Source organism: Natrix helvetica (genome assembly GCF_964273705.1).
Source record: "Natrix helvetica genome assembly, chromosome: 6".
In the NCBI taxonomy this organism is placed as follows: Eukaryota; Metazoa; Chordata; class Lepidosauria; order Squamata; family Natricidae; genus Natrix; species Natrix helvetica.
This window is the reverse complement of record NC_138553.1, coordinates 24,616,242-24,636,816: the sequence shown is the minus strand read 5'-3', so window position 1 is coordinate 24,636,816 and position 20,575 is coordinate 24,616,242. Positions and strand designations below refer to the sequence as shown.

The window sequence follows — 20,575 nt, the reverse complement described above, 5'->3', positions numbered from 1 at the left end:
ATGTTCAGTCTGTTTTCAAGTAGTTTTTCTTGGGTATTGTTAACATGGACCTGGCACCCTATAACCAGGTAGCACGTAGAGCCATATCTGAGGGCATGTGAGGTATTGCCCTATGTTAGCTCCAGCGCACATGCACACGCTGGCCAGCTGATTTTCAGCCTTCCAGAGGGCGGGGGGTAGGCCGTTTTCATCTTTCCCAGGCTTCAGGAAAGCCTCTGAGGCCTGTGGATGGCGAAAAATGGGCCCAATGGTCTACCGAAAGTTGGGCCCGTTTTTCATGATCCACCGGCTCCGGAGGATTTCCTGAAGCCTGGGGAGGGTGAAAAACAGCCCAAAGGGCCTACTGGAAATCTGGAGGCTTCAGTGACGTATGCATGCACGCATGAGGGAGAGTGCAGGAGGGTTGTACATACATGCGCCAGGGGAGATTACATTATGGGTGTGGGCATGCACATGCTATTGCACGCGCACCCTTTTGGTACCCAAGCAGAAAAATGTTCGCCATCATTGCCCTAGCCTAGAACATATAATCCAGTAAATGGACTGTAGTTATAAGAAATATGCCACAAGGAAATGCTTTTATTTAAGAAAGTATGTTTGGAAATTTGAGAGGATGTTATTAGTGCATTCATAAAACAACTGCAATGTTGTAGCCAGTAACCGCTATGTACTAAAAGAGAAAGTGGTGCCTTTGAGTCTTGTTCTTGTTGCTCCTTTAACTTTATTTCTGCTAGAATCCAATTACATTTTTTCTAAGTTGGATGTTCTAGTTAAGTGAAGCCGATAAAGCTTATATGGAATAAAACTTGTAAAGGTTCTGATCGCTAATATATATGCCCATAATATATAAACGGTTCAACAACAAGTGCTAAATGCTCCTTATCCAACTCAAACAGTACAGCTCAAAGATCTTTGTCCAAAGGGAGATATGTACAGGTAGTCCTTGACTTACAATCGTAATTGAGCCCAAGTTTTTAGTTGCTATGCAAGATAGTTAAGTGAGTTTTACCACATTTTACAACCTTTGTTTCCACAGTTTTAAGTGCATCACTGCTGTTAAGTTAGTAACATGATTACTAGCTGAATCTGGCTTCCCCATTGACTTGTCAGGAGGTTACAAAAGGTCATCCCATGATCTTGGGACACTGCATCTGTCATGTGTCAGTTGCCAAGCACCCAATTTTTGATCACATGACCATGCTTCAACAGTCATGTGAGAAATGGTAATAAGTCACTTTTTCAGTGCCGTTGTAACTTTGAATGGTCACTAAGCAAACAGTTGTAAGTTGAGGACTGCCTGTAGATTTTGCTTTCATTGGTGTATTCATTCTACCTAGACCAGGGCTGTCAAACTCGCGGCCCATGGGCCGGATGCATCACGCGCTGGCCACGTCCATGCCTGATTTGGCGAAGGGGAAAAAAGTCGTGATACGTCACGTGACACCTTCACAACAACTTGAGTTTGACACCCCTGATCTAGACTCTGCTGGATAAAATAATCCTTTGCAGATGCATCCAATTCCATGTAACAGTACATTAACAGCAAATGGGAAGTTAGACATTAGAATTAGAAACTTGGAAATCATAGTCCTTGGTCAAAATAAAAGTCTGTAAATATTATTTAACTAATACGTTTTTCACAGAAGTACTCCAAGTTTATGTTCAGGTTTTTTTTTAAATTCTGCCCTTACCAAGGTCAACCGCAGTTCATGGGGATTACTTGAATCCATTTCCAAATGCTAGGCTGCTGCGATGTCTTTTTAGTTATCTAGAAAGTTTACGAGACCTATTTGGTGCATAAGGTTTATAAAGATGAAGTTGGAATTTACACCATGCAAGCATCTCCTGTCAGAAACTGCTGAGAAGGTTGGAGAAGGTAATCTTCCAACATCCCCTTACTACTAATCTAGAGTAGTTCTAAAAATGCATTTTTTTCCCCAAACACATAAGGACTAAAGTTGTCATCTAGACCAGGGATCCGCAACCTCTGGGCTGCAAGCTGCTTGCAAGCGGGCCACAGAAACAGTGAATGAGCATGTTGTGTGTGCACTTCCATGTGAAGGAGTAGTAGGCAAGCGCATGCATGTGCGCTCCATTTGCATGAGTGCGGCTTGCCAGCCAGAACCATCCTCTCCCCCCCCCACCCCACCAGTCCACAAAGCTGGAAAGTTGGAGAACTTTGAGCTAGACTACTTCACTGGAAACTAAGGTTTCCAATTCTGTATACCTCTATCTACCTGAGAATAAGTTTGATCAAACTCAGTGGGATTTACTTTTCAATAAATAAATGGACAATTATTCAGAGGCTCATCTATATTAAGGCTACTATCCCTGGGCTCCAGGAACAAAGACATATTTTGGAACTCTTGAGTTCCTACCTAAATGTTTGCAGTGCAGATTAGGTAGCATTATGTCTTTTTCTCCTCAGCACTGGGTGCAGCCTTTAATTTTGCATTTACAATCTTCATCCTTCAATAATATCTGCATTGAGTATGTCATATATTCCATTTTCTTATGTAGGCCAATCCATTTGAGAATGTAATTTAACATTAGTTATCTATGGCAATGGAAACCATACAGTTGTCTGAAAATGGGAAACGAAGCCAAATTCAGAAATAAATTGTTCAGCTGAGAAATGGGTGGCGGAGGAGGGAACTACATGAGATGTTTACATTTTAGTAGCAAAAGTTTGGCAAAAGTTTTTAAAAAGTTTAAGAATTGCAAAAATGCTTAGCTTTTTTTCATTGTGCAATTGCTGTGTACCACTCTCAGCATTACACAGAAACCCTTCTTCATTCTATAAATTGTTTTTGTTTGATATTATTAAAGGCTCAGTTGCTTCTGCAGGAAAACTCCTAGCACCCTTGTCAAAAAGCGATTGTGCAGCTGTGTTAGCTTTTCCTTTCCCTACAACTTTTTTTCTGAAAAAAGTGGAAGAAGCAGTAGTAAAACATTAGGATACAAATGGAAAATATCTGAAGGCGTTGTTTGAGTGGGAAGTAGATCTAACTTCCCAGTAACAAAATCAATTGCATCACTAGGCACATTCATTGCAACAAATTCCAGTTGCTGTCTGCTGGAATAACAAGATTTTGTATGAACAGAGCCTTACCATCCTGTGTGCACAAAACTATGCCCTCAGTGCAGGAGGGCGTTTGGACCTAGCAAATGGAAAGCCCCCAACATTGGCATCAACCTGATTGGTGGCAGAGATGTCAATTTGATTCTAGCATAGATCTACAGCTTCTTTAGATCTGACCTCTAAGTTAATAGTTTTGCCGAAATCTGACCTTTATGAGTGACTAGGATTCGGAATGTGGCACTTTCCCATTATAGAATATCATTATTCCTACCACCAAGAATGTTTAAAGTGTAGTCCTATGAAATAGTTTACATGCAGACACGCAAAGGCTACAGGTTCAGGAAGACAATTTGCCTGCACATATTCCATATATGATGTCTCTCCTCCCTCTCCCTTTCTACAAAAGGTGGGTCTTTTCTCTGAAAACTCATACATTGGACTAGCAGATCACACTAGCAGACAGAAATTAACAGGATTTCTTTTCCAACTAAGAGTACTGTACATGCAGTTCAGCAAAAATCTCCTAAGTGACAATCCCTGCTGAGTCTCTTCCCCAAATTGCACCTAATCACAGCACAAAAACAACACATTTTTTTGTCCAGCCTCCTTGACATTGCTTTCATTTTATCCTCAGCCCACAAATAAGAAAGACTCAAGACATTCTTAACTGGTCTGGAGTTAAACTATTATTAGCATTTTCTGCCTTATTCCAACAGGGTTCAAGGACAACCTCAAGGTGTGTAAAATCTGCTGGGCTTATCTGAGAACCTGGGAAGTAAGTGACTTGAAGAAAGACCATGCATTAGCAAAATAGTAAATTTTATGACCAAAAAAATGCTATCAGGGCTTATTTTATGATATGACTTGGTATGAGTGGGAAAAGGACTGTAGCTTGCAATTCTAATATTAAATATATCCATTTTATTCCTCTTAAGGGAAATACTTAAAAGCAATATTTACACAATCAAGAACAAAAGAAGCAATCATTTGGGCCAAATTTTAACATAGGACTAATCTCTGACTACATGAAACAATCCCTGTTAGTTCATCTACCCTGCCACCCCCGTGTTGATCCTCAACTTCCCAAACTCTCCCAGGACCTCTTTAGGTTCCCCCTAGATATAATTCAAGTTCAAAATTCTTGGATATGAAGGGTTTTCCCCAAATAAAACATCGAAGCGGCTGCGCTCAAGGCAAAAAGAGGCTTGTAAGGCTGCAAAAACCAACATATTTATAACTCCAGAAATTTAGGCGAGGGATTTTTTTTGGGGGGGGGGGAAGGGGAGACAGGAGATTTCACATCACTTTGCCCGAGTTCGAAGCAAACTTTTGCCAAAGCGGCGGGGGCAGGAAATGCAGCTTCCCCCGCTCCATTTATCTCTGCGCTCCCGGCCCATCCTTTTCCTCCTCGATCGGTATGCGTGGCAGTCACCCTTCCCACCCCTGCGTTATGGAACTCGGGAGGCGGCGCTCGCCGTTGGGCAGGGCGGAGATGAAGCCCGCCTGAATTCCGTGCCTTCCCTCCCGTATCTCCGTGCCGAAATTGAATGGAGAAGCGGACCCTTCTCCCAGCTCCAGCCGCTTTTTTTCTCGCGCGGCCTCCAAGCGCGCCTCAGTGAAGTCTCTCCATCTCGCTCCGACGCCTTCAAGAGTACGAGAGGATCAAGGGCGCCTCGCTCGGCTTAGCATGTCATCCTCCGCGGCCAAACAAAGGAGCGGCAAGAACAGCGGCAACCCCGCTTCTTCCGAAAAGGGGGCCCATTCCAACCAACCCGATGACGTGGCAAAGAAGCAGCAGCAGCCACCGCCGCCGCCGCCGCCCCCGGCCCACTCCAAAGGCAGCAAAGGGGGCTCTCCGCCGTCTGGCGGGGGCAAAACTGCCTCGTCCTGCAGCTGCGGCGCCATCCTGAACTTTCTCCTCTCCGTGACTTTCTTGGCAGCCGCTGCGGCCTCGGGCTATTACGTTCATCACCTTCTGGGGGAAGTCAGTCAGATCAGCCTGAGGCAGGAAAGCTTCGCCAAGCAGCGGGAAGAGCTGGCCCGTTCCTTGGAAGGCGCCGTGCAAAAGGTAGTTGGGTGGGATAATGAAGAAACATTTTTCCCCCGGGGAAAGCCGAGTGCAGCCCTTGCGATGCCGCCGAGCGGGAGCGTGTGTGTGTGTGTGTCGGGAAGCCACCCATCATTTGCCCCCGTTTTTGGAGTTAATTGCTACGAGCGGTGCGGCAATATTTCGCCTAGCTTGAAACGCCGCCAAATTTGCTGCCCTGAAGCAAACCGCGCCGAAGAGGAAGGCTTTGTTATCTCCATTGGTTGTCTTTCCGCGGAGGAAGGTGGAGAAGGCTGCTGGTGGGCTCCCCTCTTGTTATTTGGGTTGAGAGTGGAGGGGTTTGCTTTTGCACCTTCCCCCGCAAAAAAGGTGATTTTCCTCCCAAGGCGCGGGGTTGGTTTTTGTTTTTTTTTGCAAGCCACGTTTTAGCACGTGCGGTCCATGCGCCGCTTGCAATGCGCAGCATGGCGTTTGCAGAGAAGAGCCAGGCAATAAAGTTGAAGACTTCGGGGAAAGAAAAACAACTATATTAAGGATTAACAATTGATTGTTTTCTGATAATTTGGAATGCCTTTTTAGTCTTCGCCAGACAGTATGGAGACAGAGTGGACTTCAGAGGTTCGCGCAGTTTGGGGGGGGGGGGGTCGCTGGATTTTCTAGTTTTTCCTGTTTGCACGTAGAAAATCGGATAGTAAAAAAAATATACAAGTTTTCTCAGAGCCAATCAAGTAGTATTTACTCTTTGGGAATTGCCCTCAGAGTTGCAGCCCAAGAAGTCTTGTGAACGTCTAACTAACCCAACGTGGCCTAAGTTTTTGTGAGCAGTACATAACACATACTTGAATCTTGACTACAAAAGTTAACGTTGCAGTGTTTTCAATGAGTACTTTCCATCGGGTGAGGATGCATTCATAAGATAATTGAATGCTTATTCCACTTTTCCCAAAATGGTGCCCTTGGGAGCTATTGGACCAATTCCAAAATTTAGCTTTACTGAGTGGAAATTGCAGGGATTGAAATCCATTAACTCAGGAGTGGCCCATTTTGTGTAAAGTGGATTAGAATATGAATTCACACTTAACTATATATGGATATTTATTTTAATTAAATACACATTTCACTTTTTTAAAGATGAAGTCTCCAAGATTTCTATGAACAAATTACAGATTGCGCAGCAGAGCTATGGAGGAAGTTTGTGGGCCACAGATTGCACTGTTCATCTTAATCAGTGGTTCTTTTGATGTGCTGGATTTACAGTAATTGGCTTCTAAACTTCTGCTCAAAGGCCACTGGGAATTGTAGTTTTTGGGATGAGGAGGGCATAGCTTCACCATATAGTTGAGGACAGTATTTTATGTAGCCATAGAATCTAGTGGTTATATTTCAATTTGTTCTGTTTGCAACTACGGTATAAGAGTTAGAAAATCAAAATTTTCTAGGGTTTGTTTCAAACTATGTTTTTAAAAATGTTTTTAGAACTTTAAGATTCCATTATAGAGTTCTGTAAGATCATTTTTTTAAAAGTTCATTTGAACAGAGCCAATTTTTTTTTATCACTGTTCATTATTGATGAAGAGTTGGAAGAATTATTTTTTACCTGATGCTTCCATGGCTTGAAAACTCTTCAGAGTTTCTTAACCTACTATGGACTTCAACTCCCAGAATTGCTTGGGCAGTCCATACAGTACATATTAAACCTGCTGAGGTTGCAAAACACTGGTTTAGTGAATTTATGACACAGGTAGATTTGAAGCAGGGTGCTCTGAGGTTAATCTGTGGTGCAGTACTGTGTGACTGAGGGTTAAAGAATTATGTGCCCAGATTTGTGGTGTATATATTAAATCCAGTGTAGCTCACATTTTTGCTGATTCTGATTTTTGCTGATTTTGCTGATTTCAGTTGAATCTAGGACAAGGCAAGAAATTCATTCCGTTTATATTACCGATTAGTAAGAGCCCCAAATTCACATGTCTTAAAATTCATCTGTCTTCTGCAAATAATGTCAGTGGATCAAAACGGTCATACTTGTTACAAAACATAAACCATTGCTACTATATACTTTACCATTTATTATCCTATTTGTTTGTTTATAGAAATTATAAAGCAGTTCCTTCCAACTGAGTGCCTCTGGGCAGCTAATAGTGCCCAAAAGAATGTCAGGCTCAACTGACATCCTGGTCTCAGTGCTTGAGGAAAAAACAGGCCTTCAAGGCTTTCTGGAAGATTACCAGAATCGGGACCATCCCTTTGTCATGGGCGGAACAGGAGGTTGTTTTATAGGACAGGAGCCACAAAGGGAAGACATGCAGGAGACTCTGTTTCTAACAGAGGGGACCCAGAGCATCCTAGAAGATCTCATGGGATGAGCAAAAATCACAATGGACAAGAGGTCTTGCAAGTAACCTGGTTTTGTACTTTACATCAGGCTTGGGATATAAGTGCAAGTTTTCCTGGACCCACATGCAAGATCCTGAGGGGATCTCAAAAGCAACCTCTCTGTTTCAGTCTTACCTTGTATCCTGTTTTAAGATAAATAAAGCAAATATAAAGTTTTTCAATAGCACCAGGATGTTGTGACCCACCAGTGGCCAGTGGGGCTGGAAGCAGATTCGGACAGTGAGGAGGTTAAGGAGGAACATGGGTCAGTCCTGGAGTCTGGGGAAGGCTCTGATGAGGGCTCTGTTGGAGGCAGAGAGGGGGACAGAGCCATATGCCAGTTATCAGCTGCCTTCAGAGTCAGACATCAGTGAGGCAGACGAACAGCGGGAGCCTATTCCCAGTGTGTGTATGCGCAGAGTTGCCAGACCAAGGGGACAGCTAAAGAACAAGGGTCGATTTGGGATTAAGGCCACAGGTGGACAATGAATGACCCCTCCCAGAGGAAATAAAAGAGGAACGAAAGGGGAGGGGACTTTGCAGGAGACAATTACTCCTTGCCAAGTTTTGCAGATATCAGCCTGGCAGCTCTCCAAGCCTGATAAGGTCTATGACTGTAAATCCTCCCTTGAAAGACTTTGCTGGATGTGAAGGAGCAGAATTCACACTAAATTAATAAAAGGGTTTTTTGTCGGGACAAGGAGTTTGCTTCATGCTCTTGGGAAACCTAGGTCAGAGCACAAGCTATACTATCCTGCTTGGGTCTCTGTGATTGAAATTGCCATTTGGGTTAGATTGCAAAGGTATTTAGAATCTGCATGGTTAAAGAAAAAGTGTACAATCCACCCACTCACCCCTGGCAAAGTTTGACTGTACGTACAGACAGGCCAAATTTTCTGTAAAGTATGGGTTTATATTGGCTGTGAAAGTGAAGTGAACGCATTTATCTTCAATATTTATCTCCTACAAAGCAATATGTTTACAATTGATATCAGCCATAATGTTGTTGAACTAATGTCTTACTAGAAGCCAGAATGGCATTCTAAGCCTTACAACAGGGAAGTTTATAGTACACCAACGTGCCTACCATCCCTGCCCTAATGTCCCCATTTATTTGTACCCATTTCCTGTGTTCTTATTCATGTTTATTCTTATTCCTGTTAGCTTGTACATGAATGATAAGCTAAATAAATACATAAAATATCCCATTGCTCTTTAATAAAGGAAAGGCATTGGCCACAATAGTACAGTATATAAGCTATCTTGGTTGTAGTATCCTGAGTCCATACATGTAGCAATTTATTTGAAATTACTAATGCAATAGTTGCATAATTAAAGGGATACCATATCTAATAATGAGAACCAGCAAATAGAAGGAAAAGTTAGTTTCCTGTGTCCCTGTGCTGCCATCTAGAGGTGATTATGGTTTTTCAGCCCAGACTGAGTAATCCTAATGTTGAAATACTTTCATTGTACTGTAACATGTGCCTTTCATGCATATTCCATGTGAATCTGCAGCACAGAATCTAGCTATTGGTACAGAATTGGATTATGAACATTTTAGACTCCATTTCAAAAATGGCAGTTTTTTATTCTGCTATTTCTTTTTATTTACATCAAAATCTTTGAAAATGGAAGTTGGTTGCTATAAAAGAGTACAAGTCTGATAGGAATACAAATAATGTCACAAGGAGAAAGCTATTAAAGCTTTTAATCAGATCACTAACCCATCTTATATTATAAATATTACATATGCATTTAAGTCATTTATTTTGATGTATCTTGTTCTCCAGCATCTTAGTTACTGACCATCCTATGTAGAACATGATCCATTTTGCTTTGCTAACCTCAATTTATTTCTATCTTTCCATTTCTTTTGTAGATGCAGTCTTTACAGTCTGCTTTTGGTGGCTTTGAATTGACATTGAAAACTGCTCAGCAAAAACAAGAAATCACCGAGAAGACCGTTAGACAAGGGGAGAGTGAAATCAGTCGCATTGGTGAAGTTCTCCAGAAACTACAGAATGAAATCCTTAAAGATTTGTCTGATGGTATTCATGTTGTAAAAGATGCCAGAGAAAGAGACTTCACGTCACTAGAAAACACGGTGGAAGAAAGGCTGACGGAGCTCACACGATCGATAAACGATAATATTGCTGAATTCACACATATCCAGAAACAGAGCCAAGATGAAATCAATGAAGTTAAAAAAAAAGTGGCTTCACTTGGTGAAACAGAAACATACAAACATGACCTTCAGGTTTTGAAAGACACCGTTGATGAGATGCAGAGATCCTTGAAAAGCAAAGGGAAGACTATAGAAACCTTGCAAAGTACCATAGATTTGATGGAATCTGATGTTCTGTCTGAAGTGAAAGCACTCGTCAACCTCAAACAGGAACACGAGAAGTTTAAAGAAGTAGCTGACACAGAACATCTTTCATTACAGACTTTAGAAGAGAAAGTTCTTAAAGCAGAAGAATCTCTTTCTCATCTTCCATTGGAGCTGAAGAAACTCAGTGACAGCTTGATGCAGATCAAGTCTTCTGATGGTATGCAAGACAGCTATGCGTTTTCCAAAGAGGACATAGAAAGTCTGCAGGAGAGCAATAAAGAATTGGAATCCAGGCTCAGGTCCATAGAGGAGACTGTTCAAGCTCCGACATCATCCTTTGCACAGAACACAGAAGGAACAGAAGCTTTTATTTTCAAATATGACACTAAGCTAGCTGCGTTAGAAGAAGGTCTAGATTCTGTTCAGAGTACTATAGAAAATGATATACGATCATTGACCGATACTGTGAGGAGTCTTGGGGAAGCACAGCTCTCAATCTACGGTGATGTTGATGAACTAAGGAGAAGTCTGAGTGATCTGCCAAATAATGCTGATGCACTTGATCATATCCAGAAACAAGTTCGTGCTTTGCTGGAGCAGGAAAAGTCTTCAGTGAATGTAGAGCAGTCTGGAGATAATAAAGCAGAGCTCTCTTCCGTTAAAGATTCTGTTGATGATGTGCGATCTTCTCTTGGTCAGGTAGAATCTGACTTAAAAATGCTTAGGACAGCAGTTGACAGTCTAGTTGCTTACTCAGTGAAAATCGAAACCAACGAGAACAATGTGCAGACAATGAAGGATTCCTTAGATGACATAAGGAATGACTTGGATAGGTTGTTTGTTAAAATGGAAGATCTCCATGATATAGTTTGAGTATTGAGCATGTTTTAACTCTGAAATACAAAAAGAAAAAAAAAGAAAGAAAAGAAATTGTTTTCCTAGTCCAAAGGAACTTTGTTGTTTTGTTATTGGGGAAGTTGGTGGAATGAAAATTGAGCAATTGATATCTCTGGAAAAAATGTTAAAACAATCCAGTTAGGTAGGTCCTATTATTCTACTATTTTAATTGCTAGGACACATTAATTTGTTTCTGCAGCTTAATCTGTAGTACACTGGGCAAGTGTGTGGACCCAAGAAATTATGGTGGCCATTGTCCTCTTAATTTAACAAACATGGGGGCAACATCATGCTCAAACGCTGTCCCACTCCTTTCAAAACCAATATACGTATGTATTATATTGCATACATCAGTCTTCTACCATTGATATAAAGCAGCCAATCATAGAAGGTTCTATGTATTAATTAAAATACACAAAGGGCTGTAATTATATATAACAAGAGTATTCATATGAAAATTATTGTATGGAATAATCACATTTGAGTTAGAATTTTTCCATAATCCATGCTCGTCAACATAGCCATTCCATAACAAAATCAATGTAGCCATGCCACAACAAAACCAAAGGTGCTTTTGATGTGTCCAGAGGCAATAAACATTTGCAGTATTGGATAGAACTTTGCCATTATAGTAGTGTCTATTTTTGGGACAGTTTACTGTGATGTCAAACTAAATTTGCATTTACCGTTTCTGTCCTAATTCATTGGTGCAAAGATGTATGGAGTCAAGGTAGGGAAATGAAAACAGTGGGGGGGGGGAAGGTATACATGGAACATACCCCCCTCCCCAATGAACAAAGGGCAATAAAAACAATTGTTTACTTCATTTAACATTTTCCTTGTGATATAATAAGATGCAACAGTGACATCTAGTATTAAGTGCCTTACGGACTTCCTATTATTGACTTGGATGAAAAACAAAATTAGACTTGAGATTGATCATTCAAAAAGTCCAATACATTAAAAATTACCTTTGGATTTGAGTAATTCTTCAAAGAAGAGATATTCATAATGTTCATTTTACAGAACCACTGAGTTTTACAGTTGGGTAGATTCTTGTTTATCTTCTTTAGAAAATATGACCCTGGTTCTTCTGTTGATTTATACATAATTGTTGAGAAAGATAAACAGAAGACAACTGCAAAGAATGCTCGTAGAATCAGTAGTAGAGGCAACAGGTAATCCTCAGGAAGAGAAGCAGACAAGGTATGCAGTAGCCATTTATAACATAAGCAGTGTATTCAGTAACTGCTTCTGTAGAAATACAATGCCTTAAAAACCAGAACTATGCCTTGAATTGAGATCAAGTCATTATTTTTTGGGAGTGCTTTTATTGTCTTTTTTGTGAATCTTGAATGACTGTGTAGTTGGCTGTGAAATAACTTTCTTGGTATGTTTAATTTGAATAAATACTTATTCTTGTTGTAGTCAACCATTCTTTTCTAGTTTTGAGGAAAATAGAGTAATTATATAAGGAACAAAACAGACATAAGAAGTTCCTGAAGGTCTCTGACAGCAAAAAGGAGTCTGGGGGCAACACACGCAAGTGAGGTGAGTCAGTGGATGACATCCCCTCCCCCCTGAAAATAAGACCTGGTGCCTTTTTTGGTGGCAAAATATAAAGGTCTTATTTTCGGGAAAACACAGTATCTACCGCTTCACAGTGCTTTACAGCCCTCTCTAAACAGTTTAGAGTCCGCATATTGCCCCCAACAATCGGCCCCCATTTTACCGACCTCAGAAGGATGGAAAGTTGAGTCAACCTTGAAGTGGTGAAGATCAAACTCCTGCCTGTGGGCAGAGTTAGCCTGCAACATTGCCTTCTAACCACTGTGCCACCACACTTCTTATGAAGAAAGAACATTCATATTTCCTGAAGGAAATAATTCTAGGTGTAAAATGCAAGTTTTCCCAAATCCATTATCTCGGTTCTAAAACAATTCTGACGACTAAGGTTTCTTTTGGTATATTTTGCTATTTTTCTAGGGATTCAGAATGAAGCTACCGGTATCCATTCTGAATTTCCATGGTTGATGGTTGACTTGACCTGGGACTCCGAAGTCTTAGGTCCAACATTTTAACCACTGCAACAAACTGATTTGTTTGGCAAATATATAAAGTATATATTTTAAAATAGAGAAGGAACCTAATAGTACCTTCCTTCAAAATATCAATATGGCATGGGAGAGGAGGCAGGGGATCCTTGATTTATGAAGGTGGCTGAAACCAGACTCCTTTTTATATAGAACGTGTTTGCCACTATTTTGATGGTTTTTATTGTCCCTCATGGATACCCCTGAAAGCAATGGCTCTTAGATATAGAAAACTAGAGAAATCTAAAATTAAAACCAAAGGCAACGATTATTTAGAATCCTCTGTTCTTTCAACTTTTTAAATTTTATTTATCTGAATTACATTTTTTAAAAATTAGCCTGCAACTGAAAGTAAGTCCTATTGTTGGATCTTGCGTATGGTTAGAGCATGTGTGGCTGAGCGTTAGCCATGGGGTCCTTAGTGTTCTCTGATAGTTTTCTTGCAGACATTTCATTACCAAACTGGATAACATCATCAGTGCATTAGCTACTTCAGTTGTGTGATGTACCATATTTTTCGGAGTATAAGACACACCTTTTTCCCTCAAAAAATTGTAAAAATTTGGGTGCGTCATATACACTGAATACAGCATTTTTGGCCTCCCGAGACCCCGCCCCTTTTGCAAAAATGGCCGTGCATAGCCTTTAGGAGGCTTCTGGGGCTGGGGAAGACAAAAATGAGTGAAAAATGGGCCATTTTTTGCTCGTTTTTGTCCTCCCAGTCCCCAGAAGCACTCTAAGCCTCCTAAAGGCTATGCATGCCCTTTTTTTTTGACAAAAAAATGGGCCCATTTTTGCGAGGTCTGCAGAGTTCAAAAGCTTTTTTAAAAAACTTGCCTTTTCAAAATCTTGGTACGTCTCACACTCCGGTGCGTCTCATACTCTGAAAAATATGGTATATATCACACAGTGGGAGGATATTACAGGAGGCTGTTATCCTGGCTACTTGAGTGCCACTTGGAAATGGTGTGAGTAATACTAAAAATGAAAAGCTAAAAAATAATAGGAACAAAGGAGAGATGAAGAAACTATAAAAATGAGGTCAATTAGCATAGTAAGCATAATATGGTTTGCTTGATTCTGGATGAAAGTATTATGCGACTTAGCTATTGATTTGAAAGCATAGTTCAATGTGTTACCAGTGAGCAAGTTTGGCCAGTTGTGGCTTATGTGATAAATTATGGTTCGGTACAATGTGAAAAACATGGAACGTTACAGTATTTCTTAAAATGGTAAAAGCTACAATCTTAACATAATCTTTCTTGGATCTCAGGCACACTGAACTCACTGGCATTAATATTAGATCAGGGTGTCAAACTCAAGGCCCGGGGACCGGATCTGGCCCTGCATGGCTGCCCTGGAAACAGCAAAGGACCGGCTTGCAGTGCCTCTGCCAGTGAAAAGGGAACTGGGGCGGCCCTCCCGAGCGCCCATTTCGCTGGCAGAGGGTTGCAGGAGACCATTGCAGCCAAAAATGGAGCTCGCGAGGGCTGCAAGCAGCCCTCCCGAGCTTCCTTTTCACTGCAGAGGGTTGCAGGACGCTGTTGCACTGAAAACAGCTCGGAAGGGCTGTGGGTGGCCCTACCAAACTCCCTTTTCTCTGGCAGAGGATTGCAGGAAGCCGTTGCAGCCGAAAAGGGAGCTCAGGAGCCCATTTTCACTGGCAGAGTGCTCGGGCCACCACAGGCGCCCCAAACACAATTGATGTTGAGCTGGCCATGCCCACTCTGGCCATGCCCACCCTGTCCCCCCAAGGTCAAACACAATCCTGATGCGGCCCTCAATGAAATCGAGTTTGGCACCCCTGTCTTAGATGATGGTGCTTTTAATCCTTGAGACAGAACATGGAAGTATATGGATTCAAACTCTATAATAGAGTTAGAAGGGATTACTCAAATCCCATTGTATGCAAGAATCCAGATTAAATCTCCATTGTCAGATTGATGTCTGGTCTTGATTTGATCATATCCTGTAAATATATTAAATTTCGCAATTTTGGATAATTGCAAACATTTCCCTTCATATTCACACTAATACACTAACACAGTAAGACATTGCAATTATGTGCGGTGTGCATCCACACATCAATATGAGAGTCAGTTTGGTCTGGTGGTTAAGACACCAGGCTAGAAACCAGGAAATTGAATTCCAGTCCCGCTTTAGAGGCATGAAAAACCGGCTGGGTGACTTTGGGCTAGTCATTGTCTCTTAACACAACTCAACTCTTAGGGTTATTGTGAAGACAAGAGGAGGAGGAAGGAGTGTTAGGTATGTTTGCTGCCTTGAGCTATTTATACAAACAATAAACAGAGGATAAAAATAAATAAGACACTTTCAAAATAGCATGGTGATACACTCATATACATTAGTATCACATTGACTTACATTAATACCTTTGAACATCTTCTAATTCCTCCTGTGAGGAGAAGAACATTCTTCTTGTGTCATATCCGTCATCGGACGTTGGCGATCATGTTGGCAATCCTATTTTTGTCAACAGCATGAAAAAGCGCTACAGAGTTTTGTCCGAACCTGTCTCTTAGGTTTTGAAGCCATGATGTTCTTCTTCCTGGACCTCGTTTGCCTTCAATCTTTCCCCGGAGGATTAAGTGAAGTATGCCATATTTTCCTGGGTGTTGCATCACATGTCCAAAATATTATTTCGTTTTTTAATGGCTTTGATGATTTCCCTTTACTTTCCCAGGCAGCGTATCACCTTCTCATTTGTGATTTTGTCAACCCAGCTGCCTGTAAATCTATATTTCAAATGCTTCTAGTCTCTTCAAGTGACTTTCTGTCAGAGACCAACTCTCCATTCCGTAGAGCAGGATAGAAAAGATGTAACATCTGACAAGCCTGATTTTCAGACTTAAGCTTATGTTGTGACTGCAGAAGACTCTTTTCATGCATATAGAAGAACATTGCAAGACTATTACCATAGCTTTACCATAAAGTATTGATCTACATGAAATTGGTTTCCGGGTCCGGTCTTCCTTGAAGGGCCAACAGAGATGCACAAGCACAATCTCAGTGCTTCCTGTTCCCCTCAATATCTTTTACTCTAGTACAGAAAGGAAAGTCTCCAAGGATATCTTCAGAGATACTAGGTTCTTGGCTTTAATTAGTAAATCTCAGGAACCACTTGATCTGATCATCTGAGCTGTGAGTTCCCAGAGAATTTAACACCGGAACAGTTGGACACTGTCATCTAGTGAGAATGTGTGGTAATGCTACGTAGAATTGCTTGGCAAAACAAGGTTCAAAGCTTGATCCTTAGTATTCCATAAAGAACATTATTTTCTGTCAAGTATAAATCCGAATTTATGATAGTGTTAAAAACTGAGCAGGAGGAAAAATACTGACCAGAGCTGAGGGAAAAAATCATATTCAAACAGATTAAGAGTGAAAATATTTTTGTTTTACAACACACTACTTTTAAGTACAGGGAAGAAAACAAGAGCATTCTATGTGTCCAACTTCAGTTTTATATATTTACTAGCTGAATACCTGTGCTCCACTAGGAAACTCATGATCAGGTTTGACAAATCGACACAGCTTGAAAATTAATGAGTAGTTACAATTGGCCTCTCCTCTCCCCTTCTCTCCCTCAGGATTGCCCCACAGAAGCTCCGCCTATCCCAGTGGTCAGCAAGCCGTGGCTCACGAGCCACATGCGGCTCTTTACACACTTTAATGCGGCTCTTCTGTGTGCCGGGCGCCCGCTTCCCTCCCTCCTCTCGGGCGGCCACCCCAAAAGTCAGGACTCTGCAGCTAGCCTCTGTCAGTGCGTGCCCTGTGCACTGTTCCCTCTAAGGTGCGCGCCTGCGCGGCCGCGCACGTACCTAGAATACGCCGCACACTAATTTCTAACTGCCGCGCAGCGCCAGCGTCATGTATTTGGTGTGGACACGCGGTCTCCAGCCAGCTCCAGCTAAACGCAGTTCATTGCCGCCTGACTTGTGACTTCAGGATTCTCCTTAATCAGTGAGTAGGTCAAAAATAAAAAAGGGAAAGGGGCACTTCAAAACAAGCGCCCCTTTCCCTTTTTTCTTTTCGACCCACAATGATTAGGGAGGATCCTGAAGTCAGGCGGGGCTGAGAAGCGAGGAGGCAGAAAAATAAACGGAGGCCAAGGAGCTTCCCCCCCGCCCCCTCCCAGCAAAAATCTAACCGGGGAGCCGGGCGGGCAGTAGCAAATTAGCCTATCACGCCGCGTGGTCGGTTAATTTGCTACTGCCCACGCGGCGTGATCGACTAATTTGCTACTGCCCGCCCGGCTCCCTGGTTAGATTTTTGCTGGGAGGGGGCAGGGGGGAAGCTCCTTGGCCTCCGTTTCTTTTTCTGCCTCCTCGCTTCTCAGCCCCGCCCGACTTCAGGATCCTCCCTAATCATTGTGGGTCGAAAAGAAAAAAGGGAAAGGGGCGCTTAAAGTTTCAAAATATTGGAGCAAAATATCGCTTCAGAGGCAACAGTTCTCATGGGGAATTAGCCCTGGAGTTTCATTGCCCCACCTGGTCAAACCTCGCTTTCAGTGTATGCCGCGTGATCAGCTAATTTGCTACTGCCCGCTGGTTCCCTGATAAGATTTTTGCGGGGGGGGGGGAGAAGCTCCTTGGCCTCCGTCTCTTTTTCTCCCTCCTCGCTTCTTGGGGCTCCACCAATGGGGGAGCAAGGCCCGCCCAGCGCCAGGCTTTGGGCTAACACAGAGGTCTGCAAAGTTGGCTGTTTTAAGACTGGTGGACTTCAATTCTCAGAATTCTGGGAGTTGAAGTCCACCAGTCTTAAGAGCCAATTTTGCAGATCCCTGGAGAGCCCGATCACATGACATGACATCATGCTTTGTGACCACATTTCTGACTAATAAAAATTCCAGTCCCACCCACGTTGTAATGTTAAATCATTTGGAGCAAATTAAAATCACTACTTTATAAACAAAAGGAAGGTGTTTTTTTCCCTCTTATTTGTTATGGTAGAGCCATTTTAACAATCTATTTAATTTGCAAGTAGTATGGAGTTTAGAATTTTTTTAGAATTAAAATCTTAACTACAATATAAGTACTTTAAAGTCATCCACACAGTTCACTTATTGAAACTTATTGAAACTAAAAGCAGTGTACCATCCTATGTATTTTCGGTTTTAAAAATGTGGCTCTCAAAATAAATTTCAATCGTGGTTTTGGCGAGATTTGGCTCAGTTTAAAAAAAAGGTTGCCCACCACTGGCCTATCCTATTCCCTTCTCTCCCTCAGCCTTGCCCCACAGAATCTTCCCCTATCCTATTCCCTTCCCTCCCTCAGGCTTGCCCCACTTCTCCAGGCAACCGTTTCCTCGTCACAGTATTTTTACTGTCAGGATTTCATTTCCTAAGATTCAGTTCGAATCAGCCTTTCTGCCTTTCTGGCCTCTGGAACATGTCAGAGTTGAATGCAGCATCTCTTTAAAACAGTGTTCAAAGCAACCTTTGAATTCAGTGTTTGAGTCCATGATGTATCCACTTAACAGCTTTATTCTCCACCCCAAATCTGAGCACATATGTACTCAGTCATACATGCACTTGCGCGCGCGCGCACACACACACAGAATTAATATAATTTGAATCAGGTAATGCCTCACTCCATATGCCTCTGCATACAATTTTTTTTTGCTTACTTGATTGTTACTCTTTCTCCCTCACTTGTTCCCTCTCTAATCAGCTAGTTTATAGAGAAGCATCAGTTTGGCTGGCTGACAAATCTGGATCGAACTTCCATAATTCTTTTGGCTTATGTATTCCCTGCTTTGCAGAAGCTATGAGTTTCTAGCCCATCCTCTAATTCATTCGTCTGTGACTAATTTAAGTTTTTCTCTGCTCATGCATCTGTAAGTATAATGGCATCCCCAACTCCACACATCAGAGAGAGAAATCAACCAATGGCAGAGTGAGTTTGAAATCTACAGAACTGTATCTGCATCAGAAATCTGTAAAGAAGGAACCTTACCCACAGAACATCATGGGAGAAAATGTTGAGTGATTCAGAAGGAAAGATAACTGGGCAGCCAGTTGCTGAGAGAAGTGAAATGGAAAGGCTAACAAAGAGACATAGATTAATAAGAAAAGGATGGAGACAGCTCATTGTCTAGTTATGTCATGTCTTGGTTCACAATGATAATCTTTTTAACAGCATAGAAATCAAACATATTAAGGCAATTGTGATGAAGGACTAGTATTTCCATTCCTCCTTAAAATATCTCATTACCTGAAAAAAAGTGAATGAAGATTGAGTGTATAAAATGAAAGCAAGCTAACTTATTGTTAGATAAATAGAGATGAAGGAATCTTGAACTCTAATAATCCTTCCTGTGCAATTTTAATGGAATGTCTCTCATTTTCTTTTCTTATCTGCTCAGGTGCTATACAAGAAAGCAGGGATGCTCGGGTACCTTATTGGTATCTGAGTCCAAGAAGGAAAATGGAAGAACACATATAATTGTGACTGTAACTGCATTGGCTTTTCAACAGAAGACATTAAAAAAAGAAAGATTTTCATTTTAGCAGCCTAAATGATTGGAAAAAGTATTCTGATTGAAGTGTTAGTCATCTCCACCCGCTCTTACCATTCCATCACAATGACAAAAGGACAGTTATTCTAAATAGGTCAGCAATAGAAGGGTTTTCTCACTGAACTAGACATAAATATACAAAATCCCAGCCTTTCTTATCCAGACCACCTTGGTCTGCAGTGGAATGAAAACGTTATGAGACCAGGCAGAAAACATAATAAACATAGTACGATTAACAATTTCCTTGGAATTCATTTGTGAATTCAAAGTGAACTTTCTTTGCTATTTTGCTGTTATCATTCCATCTCTGCTCAACAGCCCTTCATTAATTTGTAAAAAGAGCTAGAGTATGCCTATATATGTGGTTTTTAAAATTCTTATACATTACTAGGAAAATGTTTAGGTTGTTGGGTCTTTTTAGTAGTGGGAGGAAGCTCGGCTTTCCATGCTCTGTAAAACTTAGTTGAAATTCAATTAGGGACAGGGCAGGGGTATTTGTGTATGGGTGAGTGAGTGGGATTATAAAAGATTAATGATAGGGGAAGCCCAAAGGTGCTTTTTCAAGAGTCACCTGTACTTTTTTGGGTTTTTTTTGAAGACATTTCGCTTCTCATCCAAGAAGCTTCTTCAGTTCTGACTGAAGCTGAAGAAGCTTCAGCTGGCTGGTGGGAGAACAAACCCATCAGGACGAGATTCAGCAGTCCATCTGCATTTAAAAGACAAAGGAGATTCTTTTGAAGGCAGCAAAATCCACCTTTTGGATAGAGAGAACTGCTGATTTGAAAGAGAGGTCAAAGAGGCCATTGAATTGAACAGCCCTCTCTCAACAGAGGGGGAGAGATAGGACATCATCTATTTCCAGTCTACAACACAGTCCTTTCAACCCGTTCCAAGAAGGCTCCACACCCATTTGCACTACCTAGATGTCCCTGATGACACAGATAAACCGCCAGGTGGTCTCAATGACTCTATAAAAGAATGCAAATAACCAGCTGTTTGCAAGGAGTATAAATCCTTCCATCCCCACCATCCAATCAGAGCTGAAGAAGCTTCTTGGATGAGAAGTGAAACATCTTCAAAGAAAAACAAGAAAGTCCAGTTACCTCTTGAAAAAGCACCTTTGGGACAACTATGACCTGGATGGCTGAGAATCTCCAGACAGATGGGAGAAGTCTGTTGAATGTTTGCCTACCACAAACATATTA

The 20,575-nt window shown here is 41.6% G+C and overlaps 1 protein-coding gene across 1 annotated transcript; it reads left to right on the top strand.

Moving 5' to 3' along the window:
• Positions 1-4,360: 4,360 nt before the first annotated feature.
• On the top strand, positions 4,361-12,169 carry CKAP4 (cytoskeleton associated protein 4). The gene is made up of 2 exons (XM_081956799.1): positions 4,361-5,150; positions 9,388-12,169. The coding sequence occupies exons 1-2, from the start codon at positions 4,770-4,772 to the stop codon at positions 10,711-10,713; spliced, it is 1,707 nt and encodes a 568-aa protein (XP_081812925.1). The 5' UTR covers positions 4,361-4,769; the 3' UTR covers positions 10,714-12,169.
• The last annotated feature ends 8,406 nt before the right edge of the window (positions 12,170-20,575 follow it).

What these genes read in the sequence shown, in the direction of transcription:
- CKAP4 (XM_081956799.1), top strand. Translation starts at nt 4,770, where the DNA reads ATGTCATCCTCCGCGGCCAAACAAAGGAGCGGCAAGAACAGCGGCAAC. An exon ending in TGGAAGGCGCCGTGCAAAAG is followed by an intron (nt 5,151 to 9,387) that starts GTAGTTGGGTGG and finishes TTTCTTTTGTAG; the next exon opens with ATGCAGTCTTTACAGTCTGC.